Source organism: Plectropomus leopardus, chromosome 5 (genome assembly GCF_026936395.1).
Source record: "Plectropomus leopardus strain MGB_pleo_1.0 chromosome 5, ASM2693639v1, whole genome shotgun sequence".
Classification (NCBI taxonomy): Eukaryota; Metazoa; Chordata; class Actinopteri; order Perciformes; family Serranidae; genus Plectropomus; species Plectropomus leopardus.
In genome coordinates this window covers 5,179,810-5,197,358 of record NC_142180.1, presented here as the reverse complement: position 1 = coordinate 5,197,358, position 17,549 = coordinate 5,179,810, and the positions used below count along the sequence as shown (strand labels likewise).

The 17,549-nt window shown below is 39.5% G+C and overlaps 1 protein-coding gene across 5 annotated transcripts in view; it reads right to left on the bottom strand.

The window, feature by feature from the left end:
• The window catches only part of pik3r3b (phosphoinositide-3-kinase, regulatory subunit 3b (gamma)), a 316,493-nt gene that overhangs the window by 141,159 nt on the left and 157,785 nt on the right, over nucleotides 1-17,549 (bottom strand). For all 5 annotated transcript variants that reach the window (XM_088077407.1, XM_088077406.1, XM_088077408.1 and 2 more), the window contains one exon: nucleotides 12,560-12,691. In XM_088077407.1, coding sequence (XP_087933533.1) covers nucleotides 12,560-12,691 — 132 coding nt within the window. The remainder of the gene's footprint in view (nucleotides 1-12,559; nucleotides 12,692-17,549) is intronic.

The following is a 17,549-nucleotide window of genomic DNA, read 5'->3' as shown; positions in this document are numbered from 1 at the left end:
ATTTCCCTCACACCCATTGAACACAGAGCAGACGTCCCTGCTGTGCTGCCTGGTGAGCGGCACCTCCATCAATATCCAACCGAGCATGCAGCCAACTGCTCGATGACTTTAAGGAGATGTACGGCCTTGGCAGGACATCAGTGATTTGAATTCAGACTCAGTCCAGCAACCAGCTGCTAGCCAGCTAGCCTGACAGAGACTATGGGGAAAATCACAGGGGCGTCGTATACGGATGCCTGTAAAAATGACCCAGCGGGAGGCAGCGTAGGGGATAATACGAGTCCTTTTCTTGTATTAGCCGGGGTTCAGACAATGGGCCGTGTTTGAAGAGGACCAGACGTATTGACGAGCGCTCTCACCGCAGGACCTTTACCACTCCAAACAAGCTGCAAACGGGAAAACATCTGTGCCTGAGCCTGCTGCGTGCTGGGTTTATGGCGGGGGGAGCTCAGTGGGAGAGCACAGATCTGCCACTGAGCACCACACTCATCAGGTCCATTTATCTCTGTCTGAATCTGCCGTCTGCTCAGGGATTCCATTTGTAGCTCTTCTTTTTGATCCAGTATGTTCACAGAAAAAATCTGCATTTACAACCTAGTTTTGGACACATTTTAGAAAATATTCTTACTTATTTTCTTGCTGTAAAAGCCACAAACCAAGCTGTCACTGGTTACGATTACATGCACACCAGTATTCCTATATAAGTCAGAATATGACAATATTCTAAATTTGATAAACAGCATAATATTCTAAAATAGTCCATTTTCCGAATTTAGCATTTTCTGGTTAAGACAGGTGGGATTTGCTGTAATTATTCAGGTTTTAGGAGCATTACTTGGACATGTGTAAAGCCAATTCAGAATATTTTTCTCAACTGGGAATTTTTACCAGCGACACACAGAGTCTTGTCTCTATGTTCGGCTATGTGCGTTGTCATGGATACTTTGTTCACAAACCAATTTGCACACAGTTTGCAGAGCTGTGGAGTAGAGATGCATGCAAAAGAAAATCTACCTGTTTTTAGACTTTATGAAAGACTTCGATGTCAACAAGTTTTTGGATACGCACAAGTATAGTTTTTTCCATGCTTTTTCTTTGTTTTATTCTTAAACTAATTTAAGATGTTCGACTTCCGTGTCAAAGCCCGGCGTAGGGACTATGGAGCAAGCACAGAACATCCAAGTCCCTTCAGGCCCAGCTGAGGCGTCTACATGAAAGAGTAAATCACCTCCAACTGCATTATCCAGGTGTTTTAGTTCACTTCCAGAAATTCAACTTAGTACAATTTCAGTCGGACTAACATGTTTACATGTATTTTAAAAGTCAAGTTTTAATCAAACTAAAACAATAATTTAAGTTATTCTAACATCATGTAAACAGTGTCTGATTTGTCTGTTCTGGGCTACTGTAGACATAAACATTATGATTGTAACACACAGATTTCTGAAGTATTTTCTCATTATTCATCTTTTGTGAGTGTGTGTGAATATCTCAAAGTTTCAATTAAAGGAAAAATATAGATATCCACAGGAAAAAAAAAAGTATCCTTCATGTTCTTTTAAACATCCTCTTGTGTTGTCAGGATAATGAATATGAGTATAACAATTAGCCTGATCATGATAAAACACAAATGAACTTGACTGTTAACCTGTTATATACAGATTTTGGGGTTTTTTTTCATATGATAAAAAGAATTCCCAAAAGATTTTACAATAGGATCATTTACTTTGTTATAATGTGTAATATGTAATAAATGCAAGACGTTGTGAAGGTTAATTAATAGTGCAACTGTAGGCATTAACAGAAGACTGACTAAATAATGTGCTCAAAACTGAACAGTTTCCCTTTAAGCGTTCATTCTTTAGAGTTACCGCAGACTGTAGAGTACGATTGGTATCAGGCAAAGGTTATAAAAGGTAGAAACTGTCACTTTTCAGTTATAGTGGATAAAAAAGTAGACCTTGACTTGTAGCAGACAATAAATGGGTCAATAGTGATCGTCTCATCTCGACACACAGGAGCCTTCTTTGTGGAAAGAGTTGAAACTGCACTGCTGCTTGACATAAATATTGTACAGTGATTTGTGTCATGCAATGCTCTACATGTTTACATGCTGTATGTATCCAGGTGTTAGAATGCTGACAGGTATTGACTGACAGTGTGAGGTATTGGTGCATTTGGCCGTCTGCGAAGGAACTATGTTCAAATCGATCCCAATAACATGGAGCGCCAACAGAGAGCTGAGGGAACTGACAGAACAGCTGACTGTATATCTGACAGCTGACTGACTGAATAGATGAAGAAACAAAGAGAGAGAGAGAATGAGCTATAGATTCTCACAGATCTGGGTTGTGTCCCCAGAGTGGGACAGGCTCATTCAAAATCACATTAATATTCATAATAACACATGTTAAAAAAACAGCCCTAAAACATTAATTTACATAATATAATGTACATTCTTCTCCATTTGCCTAGTATAAATTACACTGCCTTTACAATGATACCTGAGCTGCCGAATTGTGACGTTTGCATGACCTTTCAGGGCAGCAGAAATGGCTGGAAGCATGGAAATAGTAGCTGTGTTCAAAACTCACTCACTCACTCACTCACTCACTCACTCACTCACTCACTCACTTACTCAACCTATCTTGTTTATATTGTCCATGTTGTTCCCACTTTATGACCTCAAAACACATGAACACAAAAGTCAGAAGAATGACTTCCCAGCTCAGAAAATCTGACCTTCCGACACAACATGAATGTGGTAATTTATCTAGAGCTTCTCTGGCAGAGATGCAAAAACACTTATAAAGCAGCCAAACGAATCCAGTTGACGTTTTGTGAATTAATGCATTCAACAGCCTTTGTCCAAATAATGCCGAGCACATCCATGCATCATTTCCTGTTAGTCCCTGGGAAGCAGGTTCGCAGTTTGAAGCCCACACAGACTGGTGGACTTTGCTATGAGGTAATTAGAGAATGGAAAGGCATTTAATGGCTATTGACAAAATGTGACAGCCATAAATGGTATCAAAATGAGATTTGATGTAATGAATATTACAAGGATATAAATGTAGGGAGCATTGGAGAATCAAGGAAGTTCAGGGACACTAGAGGTTACTGTGTGCTTGTGTCTGTTTGTGTGTGTGTGTGTCTTTTGGGAGGGCAGGTGGGCGGTGATGGATGGATGACAATCTGGTACAGCCTGATGGAGGTCATGGAAGTCACCTCTCTCTGTCTGACCACTAGTGATCATAGACGACCATCTCTGCCCCCCCCACACACACACACCTCCCTCTTTTATTATGGATTGTAGCTGACCCCACCGGTCAATAGAGGTCAAGGCTGTAGAGGGAACTTGGCCTGTCCATCTGTTCCCGCGGGACTCTGGATGAGTGGACACTGGACAATGGGGGAGTCAAGAAGAGGAAGAGGACGAAGAACTCGGGTTAAGCGGAGCTTCACCGTAGGACTATTTTGGAGATAATTCTTATTTAAATGAATTCCACTGAGACAGGGAAAAAAGTACAGTTGTGTTTTGACTGCTTCATCACTTAATTCTGATTACTCAGGAAGAACAAAAGTGGAAAATTCACTCACCTTTTGGGTTACTCCTCTATTCTATACTATTTCAAATGACATTTTATATGATGGCCTGAATAATATTGGGGGTGTATGATCAAGCTCCATATACCAGTTCTTTTTTTTTTCAGTTTTTTTTCTAGCTGTGGGAACTTAAATGCACTTGTTGTAATTTGCTTTAGAGAGAGGTGTCTGCCAAATAAATCAAATTCAATTGCATTACACTAATTGCATTTATATACATAGATGCTGAATAGATTATCCGATGATCCCCAGAACGAGGTCAGTCAGGCTGTTCTCATTCTCTGTCTGTACTTACACCTAAGTAAAGGAAAGCATTTTAATTTGTATATAAGCCAGCCAGTCATGACCCAGGAAGCTATTTTTATGTGACCTATACACTGTAGGCTGAACTCAGTTATATTCATTCATTCAAACTTTAATTTAATTAGTGAAAATCACTCAGGTTTCACTCATTTGCAGTGATATTGCGATAAAGAAAAAAAAAATGGAGTTAAACAAATCAAAAGAGAACAACACCCAATAAAAATAATTGCACTCTGCGGTAAAGTTGTTTGAGATCATTGTCTTGCAGTAGTGACACTTGGTGGATTTGGAAAAAAAAACAATGGCAAGATGATTGCGTATCACTCCGAGTGATATTATGCTACTTCTCACGCAATGATATGCAACTTTCCTCTTGCAATAATATCGTGCCATAGTCAATTGTCAAACTAACACTGATGTCCAAAACTTTATGAGGTTTATTTCTATTGCAGCCACTTAATAAAGCCAATCTAACACTGCTGTAATTTCTTTGTCTTGTATCAGAGTTAAGAAGATCTTGGTCTGTTCCTCCGTCCACACGTACTGAGTCATGGTTTGCAGAATGTCATGTGACTTTGTTGTACAGTTTGGATTTAATGGAGGTTGGCATCAATAAAGTTGCATTACCGCCACCCGGTGTTCCACGTCATATGAGCTATAAAAGCAAAAAAAGTGTTTCCATTGCAGTTTTTACAAATATGGCTTTTTTGAATTGTCTGAAATACCACCTTATGCGAGTTGCAATAAACAGGGGTTTGTTTTTAAATTGACGTGTTTTCAGTAGGCACATTTTGTATTCCCAATTTTCATTTGCGCAATTTGACGGTTAATGAAAACCCGCCTAGTGACGATCTCATTTCCACATTCAACATAAACTTGTAGGACTTGAAGCATAATCTAGCATATGATGGCAGCAAAGGAGGAAGTCAGGTGGTGTACAGAGCATAAGGAGGAAAGTTTGGGCCACGTAATGCAACATAACCAAACACAGCTTAACATACTGCAATTTAACGTAACGCAACTTAACGTAATGCAACTTAACGTAACGCAACTTAACGTAACGCAACTTAACGTAACGCAACTTAACGTAACGTCCCCTCACATAAGACCACATAATGTAATGCAAAGTGAGTCCACACAGCAGGTGGCTTTTCGTCACTGCTAGCTCTCTGATGTCGGTTTGGTGTGTCTGAATCCTATCTTGTTAACCAAGTGATGTAACTGTGTTTCAAGCTTTAGGACTAAGGCAAGTAAAAACATGTTGTTAAGATTCCCACATACTTTTGACCATGTTGTATGACCAAAAATCCCCCCAAAAATTCAGAGGGAAAAGACAGAATAACATGGAAAATGTTGCCTTCTTTGATGAAATAAGATGGAAATGGAATGGAATCCTTATAGTCTTGTAACAGAGTCTGTATGCGGCAGCTTCTCTCTGAAGCTCCAGATGGACAGTGGTCAGTCAGACACAGACAGCTGGCCTTTATCCTCACAGACCATGACCTCTGTGAGACCATTAAGGTTAATAACTCTCAGTAAACTAATGAATGAGAAAAGACAGGGAGAGGATGAAAAATAGGCATCGGGGAGGGAGGCAGGGGGTGAGGAAGAGGAAGAAATAAAAAAGCAAAAAGGACCGAGGGCAGGAAGTGTGGAAGGTCTCAGATAAAATTAGGATAAGAGACTCGGAGACAAAAGACAGAAGGAACATGAGGAAGAATAAGAAAGGCATGGACTGAGACCTTAGATTTCCAATATAAAAATGTTGAGAAACAAAAAAACTTCCACCTGAAAAGGTAAAAAGGTTGTCAGTTCCTACTGACCTCAAATCACACTCATTCATCTCTCCTCTGCAGCCATCATTACTTTAAACATTTGAACCCTCAGCAAATGGTAAATGGACCTGAACCCACCAGTGCTTTTCTGGTCATTTGGACAACTTAAGGTCCTTTTAGACTACGAGTCACATTCACCTATTCACACACACATTCATACACTGGTGGCCAAGGCTACCGTACATGGTGGCACCTGCTACTCTTTTTTGCACTGCACTGACACATTGATGGAACAGCCATCAAGAGTAATTAGGGGAAAATTGTCTTGATTTCTTTTAAAAACATGGAAAGATGGCAATGGGCACCAAAAGAGGAAATGACCCAAAAATTAATTAAAAAAAAAAGAAGTACAAGAAAATTACCAGAAAATTAGTAAATAAAATAAGATTCATAATAATAAAACCAAAATAAATGGAAAAACAAAAAGAAATTTAGAAAAGGAAATTGTCTGAAAAAAAGAACAAACTTAAGTTTAGAAAAATTACCCCCAAATTAGCAAGAAGTTAACAAGAAATTTACCCAAAACAAAAAAAGGAGGGTAAAAAAAAAAAAAAAACAAAGAAAAAAAGGTGTCTGAAAGCAGCACAAGAGAAGTGGTGTCCCTCCAGGTTTCAAAGGGTTCAAATGGTTTAAGGCGCTTTGGCACATGTGACAGCATCATGATCTTAGCATCTTTCTTTGAAAAAGCTGGAAATAATAAAAACCAAAAAGTGGCAAAGCCAGATAACAAAAGGCTGCCTGTGGTCCGGTTGTTGTAGGAACAGATGAGAAGAGGATTTTCGGGGATTACAGCCATCTGATGACAACAAATGTAATTATTCTGTCAGAATGAAGAACCGCTCTGAAATGGAAAATGATTGGACTAATTTGAGGGTAAAAAGGAGTTTGACTATGATGACGCACATAAACCTTTATTTTTAGTTTTAATTCTGCTTCAAATGAAACCATGAAGCTAGTTCAAATGGGATTTGCATCTGTTTACACACATTTACCCCATGGCATTTTTTAAAGACTGTGCGATCTCAAAATCTTGTCGTTTTTGGAGGGCTGCTGAACAGAACTGTGCATAACAACTATGACAGCTGTCCCACTAGTGGATCAGTAGAGTTCAAAAAGGTATGTGAAAATCCCCTCCCACCCACATTTTATCTTTCTTTATAATAGTTTGTGGGTTTTCCCATGATGAGCCACTGACTGGAAAAATGGACGCAGATCAAACAGATGGGACAAAGACTCGTCTCCCAGGCAGCAGGACAGCCAGAGGAAAGGTAACAATAAAAGAGGAATGAGAGGGGGTTTCAAATGTTACAACATCAACAAATCCCCGGATTAAACTCCAACAGGACAGACAGTAACTGTCTTCTCATGAAGTCACTGTTACTGACTCCATCCACATGGATATATTCACAAAGACACACCCTCAATGTCCAATATATACAGTACAGGGGGAACGCATTGCTAATATTAGAGTTAAAAGTTAAGAAGTTTAAAAGTTAAGTGTTTTTCTGCTCATGCAGCTGTTTTTTGTTTTGTATTTATGCACTGTAAAAATCAACTCTAAAATCTTAGTCTAAAATCTCTTTTCACTTTAAAAAGCTGGTGTCCAGGCTGCCTGAAATTTTCAAGTTGACAGCGAAAACATTTTTACACTTAAGGTGATATTTCAGGTGATCAGAAAAAGCCATATAAAACTACACTTGAAAGACTTTTTTTTTTGCTTTTCTAGGTCACATGATGCTATGGCTGTGTGCTTGTCAGTAGGAACTGGCTCCCTCATGATGCAGCAGGAGCTACAAGAGCTGTTATTGCATCACATAACTCTTCAAAAGTTGATCAGATCATCTGGAAGTTTTGAATCAGCAATTCCTCTGTTGAATCGTGGACTATCACCTCGCAGAATTCCCTCATACTTGGCCGCTCCTACGTATAAGGGGCCTTTCCAACATCACTGTCGTAACACGCCTGTGTCGCCTTAAATTGAAAATAATGACGGCTAGTGCTGTGGCTGCAATAGAAATAAAGCTGCTAATGTTTTGAACATCCATCACCATGGTTACTGTAATGTTATCATCAGAGAAGTAGCATAACATAACTCAGTGGAAACGTAGTCATTTCACAATTGTGTTTTATCAACATTTTAAAAATATTATGTACTTTTTGCATAAATCTGTAATTAAAACCTGCCTACTGACTTTTTTAAAGTTAAAACAAATAGTGTATTTTTACAGTGTGTGTATATCAGATGCACAATAATAAATGGAGCGTATTAAGGGTATTTTACTTCAGGAAATAGCTGCAAAAATAGAGCTTTGTTGTCCGTTTAGGAGGAGCACTCAAGCTTGCTTTGGCAGACACTTACAGAAGCTGCTTTATGCCTGCACCGACATTACTGGCTCATTCACATGCTGCGTCATCTACTAGCTGATGATTAACGTCCGCTCATATTCATTCAAATGTACAGTATGGCCATTACAACCTGACTTCTCATTACTACTCTGCTGATGAGCTTGAGCATGCTTGAATATATCCAGTACAAGAAACAAGGCGTCAATGTGGCTGTTATGTTTTCGTTTTTTTTTCTACTATTTTTTTGCCATTTAAAATAGTAAAAGATCGATCAAACAATGGAAACAAAGAAATAATCATATATTTAGAATCATTGCAAAAGAATTAATTGCACGTTAAGGCAAATGTTAGTAATATTTCAACTGTCTGATGGTCATGGGGGTGGTGTAACAATTGAGGGACTTCCAAACCTCTGTCAAAAGTGTCAAAATGCACAGCCTGGCCAGCATTCTTTGTAATATGTTTTTCACTAACTCCACAATGAACCCATCTGCATCATCATTATTAGACGCTCAGAGCAAAATGATTTAAAAAGTGTGAAAGTCCATTCAGGTTGGGTTGGTCCAACAAACAATGGATTTAGATGCAGGAAACAAGTGTTTGGAAACAAATGTTAATCATTCCGTAATCATTCCCTATCTATAATCAAGCCGTTTTGTTGCTTAAACCTTACAAGTGAAACCATCTTACAGCCACATTTGTGGCACTCAGAGCAAGGATTTTGCATTATCACATCCACAATCTTTTCCTAACCATAACCAAGAAGTTTGTTGCTGAGACCTGGCCGCTGAATTCTTCTCACCGTCCCGTTCCTGTCACTCAAAGCAATGTATTTATTAGAAACATCTACAATCTTCTCTGGATCATAACCAAGTAGTTTTGGTGCCTAAACCTAATCACTGAAACCCTGTTGCTGCCACAATCGTGCCATTCAAAGCAAGGTGGGCCTTTTTTGTGTGACCTCTGCAACCTTTTCTTTATCCTAAGCAAGAAACCTAACTGCTAAGACCTTGTTACCCCTGCGTTCGTGTCACATAAAACTAGGCATTTTAAGCAACATCTGCAATCCTTTCCTTACCAAGTACGTTTGTTGCCTAAATTTGATCCCTGAAACCCTCTTAACGCAGCATTTATGCTATTCAAAGCCAGGTGTTTTTCTGAAACATCTGCAATCTTTTCCCTGACCATAACCAAGTGGTTTTGATGCCAAAACCTAAGCACTGAAACCTTCTTACCACTGCAACTGTGACACTCAAAGCCCGGTATTTGTTGTTTGTTTGTTTGTTGTTTTCCCAAAAAACTGCAATCTTTTCCTAACTACTGCCAAGTCGTTTTGTTGCCTAAACATGACCACTGACCCTTCTTACCCCCAACACCCTCTGTGTCAAAATACAGGTAAAAGGCTGCTTCTGCCCAAGTTGCAAAATATGATGAGTCGAGATGAGATCAAATTGCCAGATCTGTTTTGTTTAGCTTTTCATTTGTGTAGCTTGAGTCTGACAGCTGGAAAAAAAAACAACCAAGGTTAGGTCAAAAATAACCTGCTCCCAAACAGAAAACGCCTACAATTAACTTGATGTATAATGAAGAGAAAAATGAATAGTAATTTATTCTCATCATAAGGCTACAGACAACGAGTTTGAACGGTGCTGCTGACTATGTGCAGGTATATGCTCGCTGAGGAATGTATCCAGTAGAAGCTTTGGTCTAAGACCTGAAGGCCGAGTCAAGTACAAACCTAAATGGTAGCTAAAAAAAGACAGGACAGGAAGGGATGGACCAAATTCTCAACACTCACCCCTCAAGCAAATAGTTTATTTTTTAGAGATCTCTCAATATTATTGCGTGACTTACCCTGACTGAGTAATACTCTCTGATTTCACACAAGAAATCCCTCGATGCTCTGTAAGTTACCCCCCTTCCGAAATAAGAAGTTCAATTTCATCGGGTTTAACCTCAGATGACCTGAGCAAAATACGTGATGCATCATTTTAAAGTGGTTTATCCTGACTTAAAATGTTTCCATGAATAAGTAAAATAAGAAAAGGGTTGTCACTTAACGGGACGAGAACCGAGAGACAGAGAGAGAGAGAGAAAAGTACTTACATAATTGAGGGGGTTTTCAGCTGGAGATTATGTCAAGGAGCTTAGCCAAGTAATGTTTTGGGAGGAGGTTGAAGGGAAGCTGGTGCGAGCTTCCTGCGAGCTCAGACGATGCCTCTGAACTAACAAACACGCTAACGTGCACAATGCTAATACACATTCGCGTAGTGTTCATCTGTCTTTGGCTTCCTTTTATTTCCACACACTGGCACGCACACCACCCATGCAAAGCATGAAACTCCAAATGTCAAGGAAGTGTTCATTAAAGATAGATAAGAGTGTGAGAGTCTCTAAAAGCCAGAGAGAGGAGGGCCTGCTGGGCGAGGTAGGCAGCAGGTGAAAGGGCGAACAGGCGGGTCAGCCGTACAGAAAATGAGAAAAGAGTGAGAACCTGGAGAGGAGCCACGCTTCAGCTCACAGTTTGTTTTCACTGAACCCTGAAGCTGTCAGGGGATTAGCAGAAATTTGATGCTGACGAGAGGGTACAGCCTTGTCGTCTTTACATCCAGATATGGCTGAAATCTGTCAGGTGTGACGGGTGTCGGCACTCATGCCAAGTGACAGAGGAAAAAAAAACACCCTGGGCTCAGACTGGGCTCCAGAGTTTAACCCTGCAGAGCGTGAGAATGGAGAGCAGATGACAGAGGATGCAGCTGGAGGTCCAAACTCACACCAGTCATCAGCCATGAAAATGCTGCTTACAGCCAAACTCAAAATGTGACATTTAATGTGGGTCATATTAGGTAGTTTTACTTTATAAAGTTTCTGAAACTTTAACTTTGGTCTTACATAGTTGACACTCATTGTCAGAAGCAAGGAAAATAAATACATTAAAAGACAGAATTTCCATGAATCATTTTGTTTTGTTTTTTTGCTTTAGATTTTAAGATCTCCGCTTCTATATGCCAGCTTTTAACTAGAGGTACAGCAGGGTTGTCATGGTACTAGAAACCAAGAAAAATATGCAATGCAATTTTCGATACCACGGGGGATGGGACATAAAATTAAGAGACATCAATGACAACAATATTTAAACATGTTAATGTTGGCTACCTAGCTCACATATTTTGGTATTTTTTTTTATTAGCTGTTAGCAGCTAGCTTACAGATAGCATAACAATAATAGCTAAAGTGGCTGCTAATGGATAATAACAAAACAGCTAACATTAATGTGTGGTTAACATTTGTGATAAATGTTTCATACTTCAGTGATGTTGAAACAGGAGCCTCTTAAAATTCCTAATCAAGACTGGGGTGTCGGTCCTTCAGATGCTTCGCCAAATTTGTTGTGCTACTCACCTTTGTTGCCAACACTCTGTAGCATTGTTTGCATAGTGGCTTAATGACATTCTTAGCCTTTCTTTGGTCGTTTGCATCGTATGCAAAATACTTCCAAACGACACTTTTGCTTTTTTTGTTTTCAACTAAAACACGTCATGAAGGCCCTGCAGCAGCAACACTTGCTGTGTTAGTAAAAATAATAATAATAGCTTTACTTTATAGCACCTTTATAAACAAAGTGCTTTGACAAACAAAGCAAAGCAGAAATGGGATACATAGACTGCGATACAACAACAGAAAGCCAAATAGTCCTAGATGATGCAAGGTGCAGGACGAAAAATGCCGATATAAAATACTACAAAGAAATAGATAAAAACAACAACAGAAGCCATTAGAGCAATAAAACCACAAATAAAAGGAAATAAAATAAATATTTAATAATAATTAACAAGGCAAATAAATAAAGTCACTGATTCTGCGAGCCATATCCTCAGGCAGGTCGCTCCAAAGCCGAGGGGCCCTGATGGAAAAAGACGGTCACCTCTAGTTTTAAGCCTTGACTTTGGAACGACCACAAAGACCCAACATGAGGATCTAAGGCCGCAGACTTGCTCATAAGGGGTCAACATTTCTGTTATGTAACTAGGAGCCAGACCCAGATGGGCTTTAAGGGTGATCAGTAAAATCTTGAAATCAATTCTAAAACTAACAGGGAGCCAGTGAAGGGAATCGAGGATTGTGGTGATGTGATGTCATTAAAACCATTAAGTTCAGTTTAATGCCGGCGACATAGACGAGCTGACGGTGTTATGCACGACCGCTAACCTATTCAGCTGCGAGTGAGAGGAGTGGCTGTGTGCCTGCCTGTCTGCATCAGCACTGTGTGTGTAATTGTGCATCAAAGATGAGCAGAAGAAGGCACTATAGTTACTGTTGCAAACAAGTATCATATCCAATTCTCATTTTTGATATTGATTAGTATCTGAGAATTGATTTGTCTTTTAACAACCCTAAGGTAAAGTAAGTGTAATTTTGAATAATATCTTCAGTTATATCTGTGTGTGTTGTAGTGCACCACACTGTACCTTGAGCGGTGTAGACCAGCTCGCTGTAGACAGTGGCAGGGATGATGGGGGCGGGAAGATCCTGCAGGAAGCCTCTGAGAGCGTCAGTCAGAGAAACCTCATCGTACTGGTCCAGGTCCACTGAGAATGGATCTGGGAGGACAAAGCACAGAAAGGACAACAAAGGGGAAGTGTTAATGATTGTGTATGTGTGATAAAGTGATGTTTTATTTTCGTCTCTGGCCTAAGCTCCATGCTGACCAAACACGGGCCCAGACACTCAGATAATCACTTTGAGAAAACTGACTGTTAATAAAATTTCTCACTGGAGAGTTAAAGGACAAAACACAAGTCAGTCAGAAAAGCTAAAGGAATAAAAATCACATTAACTTTTAGATGTCACAACATGCAGGCTATCATGACAGTGTCAAAACAACTGCTAGTGTCCTCATGTTTCTGTACAAAGTTTAGACTTATTATCCTTTACAGACACCAATATGGGCCCCCAGACCATGTAGAGACTAAAAGGAGCCTTTTGGGTATTTGTGCCAGATGGATCATTGCCATATTCAAACTGTTAGTCAGTCCAACTAGGCTTGGGTGTTATGTAATATTTCATCACTAATCCATTTCTGCTTTGATATTGCTTAACACAACACCTTTTTCAGATATATCCATATTTTTGTTTGTTTTTATTTTTTTTTTATTTTGTTTTGGTTTGTTTTTTTGCATACATTTTCAGGTAATTTTCTTGTACTTTTCACAAATATCTTGCAATTTTTGGGGGTTAATTTCTTCTTTTGTTGCATATTACCTTCTCCTCATGTTTCTGAAAGAAATCTCAGGTTTCAAAGGGTTAAATGGGACTGTATTATAACCCTGGGAGATTCTAAGACCAGGATTAAAGACCTTTGACCACATGTCTTGCTACTGGATGCTGCTAATTTTAGTTCCATCCATCCTTCCGTTTTCTTCCGCTTATCCAGGGCCGGGTCGTGGGGGTAATATACAGAGCAGAACAGTTCTGCTTAGTTCAGCTATTTGTTGTAAGTCTTGTTTGTAAAAACTTTATGCTATTTGTTTTTCAACTTTTTGCAGTTGTGTTTTTAGTGTTTGTTCCTCTTACGAAAAATTTCTCATGCTGCTGTCATAGCCAGGAAAAAAAAAATTGAATCTCAATGGGACTAGTCCTGGTTAAATCAAAGTTAAATACAATAAAATAAAATATAAGCTAAACTGTAGGAACTGGGTTATATAAAATACAAAAATAAACTAGAGGCAGAACTGTAGGAACTTGGTTAAATAAAAAAGTAAAACTGTAAGATGAATCGTAGGAACTTGATTTAATAAAATAAAAACAAACTGTCATCAGAACTGTAGTAACTTGGTTAAATAAAATAAAATAAAATGAAAGCAGAACTGTAGGAACTATGTGAAACAAAATAAAATAAACTAGGATGAACTGTAGGAACTAACGAGGTCCTGTATCTTTGGCGAAACACTCAGATAAACTATTGTAGGACTGGGTCAGTGGCAGTCCGAGTGTGTAAAGTCTCATGGTCAGTTGTTTCTGGGAAATAGAAACACTGTCACTCGGCCGCAGATAAAAAAGATGCTGAGATGTCCAACACAACACAAATTTACAAATCTCTCCACCTGTAGACAAAACAACAGATAAGAAGGCTGCGTGAGCACTTCAGCAGATTAGCAAAGGACAAACCACATGGCACCACAGGACGTTTTTTCCGTCCTCCATCTTTCACCTCAACCCTCCTCCTCTCCTGTCCCCCCACTCCCAGCTCCCCTTTTAACCTTCCTCCCCAGTATTCCTCCCCGTCCTCCCTGACCTTTCTCCCGTTGCCTTTTATCTTTTATCATCCTACACCAGGTCCACTTGCTCCTCTTTTTGCTTTCTTTCCTATTCCTCCTATTTCTTTACCCGTCACACTTCATCTTTCTCATCCCATCCTCCACCTCCAGCTCTTCTCCGCATCATATGCACCCGACCCTCTGGAGTCAAAACGGCAGTTAAATCTCATTGATTTGCCCCTCTAACTAATGCCTGAATAAACTTAACCAATCACCACAGGCCAGTAACCCAGCAGGCCATTAATATCAATGGCTGACCTCTTCACACGGCAGTGCTGAGGCCTGTGTTATCGTGCAGTGATTTGTCTGGGGGATTTGATCATCCCAACACCCAGACAGAGCAAATTTGGTGTTGCCATGGGACCCAGGCTCAAGAAAAGATATTAATACACTTTGTCTTTTGTGTGTGTATGTGTGTGTGTATGTGTGTGTGTGGGCGGATGGAGGGGTATTAGAGCATAAAACAATTTGACTCCTAAAGAGCATATTGTAATTTGTGCTGGTTATAATGACAGTGGTGATTGTGTTATATTAGTTTGCACTTCTGGTATAAAAGATACTGGGAATACTGGCTTATTGTGATGCTTGCTGTATTAGAGGAACGTACATACAACCAAGCTTCTTTCTTCCCCACTAATTTTTCAATTGTTAGCGTGACTACTTAAAATCTCTTTTAATTGTCCAGCTGTAAAAAACAAAACAAAACAACAACTCTGAGTTAATAATAATACAAATGCACTGATCTAGATTATTTTAAATCTTTAACCCTTTGAAACCTGAGCAAATTGGCTTGATTTCTTTCAGAAACATGAGAAGACTATGTGTGAAGAAAGAAGAAATGACCCAAACATTTTCCAAGAAATTGGCAAAAAGTACAAGAAAATTACCTGAAAATTAGTACAAAAAAGCAATAAACAAAGTTAAAAAAAACAAACATATATGGGAATAATCTGAAAAAATTAAAGGAAACTCCCTCAAGGCCCTATTGATATATTGCGTTCATGACAATGAGACGAACACAAGGTCAAAGTGACCTTGACCTTTGACCACCAAATTCTAATCAGTTCATTAAGTCTAAGTGAATATTTGTGGAATTTGTTAAAAAAAAAAAAAACCCTAAAGGTGTTCTTGAGATATTGTGTTGACAGTAAGACAGATCATAGTGACGTTGACCTTTGACTTATAACTACCAAAACCTAAACAGTTCATCCTTAAGTTTAAGTAGACGTTTAAGCAAATTTGAAGAATTACTCTCAAAGTGTTCTTGAGATATCGTGTTCACAAGAATGGGACAGATGGACAACCCAAAAACATGCCTCCAACAACCAGTGTGGAGGCAGAAGAAATAAATATTTATAGTTTTTTATTATTATCTTTATTTAAGTGGAACAGTGCCAGACTCTAGGTCTGCACAAAACAGGATTTCCAATAAAGCAGATAGTGTGTGTATGAATGCAGACAATGTGTTGGCTGGTCATGAGTTCAAAATGACTTCAAAGGGTGGAGGGAGGCAGCAATGACAAAAAGTGCTTGTTTTGGACAAATTTTGCTAAGACACGACTGTCCTTCCCACGCTAACAACAAAATAGCACGATTGTTCTCAAGAAATGCACATGATTTCTTTGAAGTCACTGGGTTCATGATTTATTATCAGATGAAAATAATTTGGACACAAGAAAAGTAAAATTTAGGGATATTTTGCCTTTCACAGATTGTTAATAATGACTCTTTTTAAGCCATGGTGGAAAACACTGACAGCTAATTTGACCACAAGCAACAGCAGCTATTTGTTTGTTTCAGACACCATGATATTTGGTGTCTGATAGCAAAAAACACACAAATTGGTGGCATGAATCTGTCTGTGCCCTGGTGGCATGAATCCATGCTTCTTTTTTTTCCCCAACAGAGCTGGATGTTAGTGACCCAGTTTACTGCCTGGTTAGTATTTATGAGGCAGCAAAGCCAGGTAAGGAAGGGGTGCCAAAAAAGACTGGCCAAACAGAAAGAGCAGAAATGTCCTTGTGTAATTAAAAGGAGACACTAACAAGTGGATTTGTAGCCAAAATAAAAATAATATGTTAAAAAGAGTCAGCCTGTACTGTGGTCATGAGAGCATGTGTGAGCTACTTTTACATCAGCATTTATTGTAGAAAAATGTCCATCCACCAGTGAACACCAGTGATGGAGTACTCAAGTCCTGGATGCAGACTTGTGTCCCTATTCTCTGGACTTGTGACTCACTGGGACTCAAGCATACATGAAGTCAGACTCGGAGATAGATACTGATACTTATTAAAGTGATAGTTTGGATTTTCTGAAGTGGGGCTGTGTGAGATACTTACAGTATGTAGTTAGTGTATTACACACAGTAGCTTGCAGTCGGTGCGCTCCTGTTAACAGAAACTTTATGATTTCCGTTTGCAGTTGAAGTAGTATTGACCAAACACTTGTGGGCTGCAGGTAAACAGTCTGTGTGAAGTGGTGGAACATATTGGTCGAGATGTAATCTCTGGACCTGCTTAACTCTTTATTAGCATATGCACTGGCACTGGTTTATGGAGATATGACCGGTGCAGAAAAGAGGGAGTCTTGGTCCATATATTTGCTTCCTTCTCCATCCATCCATTTTCATCCATTTATCTGGGGCCAGGTCACAGGGGCAGTAGGCTGAGCAAAGTACTCCAGACATCCCTTTTCGCAAGCAACATTTTCAAGCTCCGCTTGGGGGATCCCGAGGCGTTCCCAGGCCAGACAAGATATATAATCCCTCCAGCATGTTCTGGGTCTGCCTCGAAACCTTCTTCCCAAAGAAATCCAGCCAATTTCCTCAGGTTTGAAAGGGTTAAAATGTTAAAACGAGGGTAACATTTGACTGCAGAGGCCTGGCTCTGCTGGGTTGAGGGCTATGGTGAGGTATGCCGGGCAGAACGGCCTAAGTCAGCAGAGCAGCTTTAATGACATTTGATGAAACAGAGCCGTACTCTGGGGCCACAGCCAGTGCAGCATCATTACACTGCTCACTGAAGGATTGAGGGAACTAGAAATCCCCACATCAATTAAGTCCTCTGTCTTCCTCTCTCCTCCTCTCACTGATCCAAAGTTTAGGTCTTAATTCTCTCTCTCGCTCTAACTTCTACTTTCC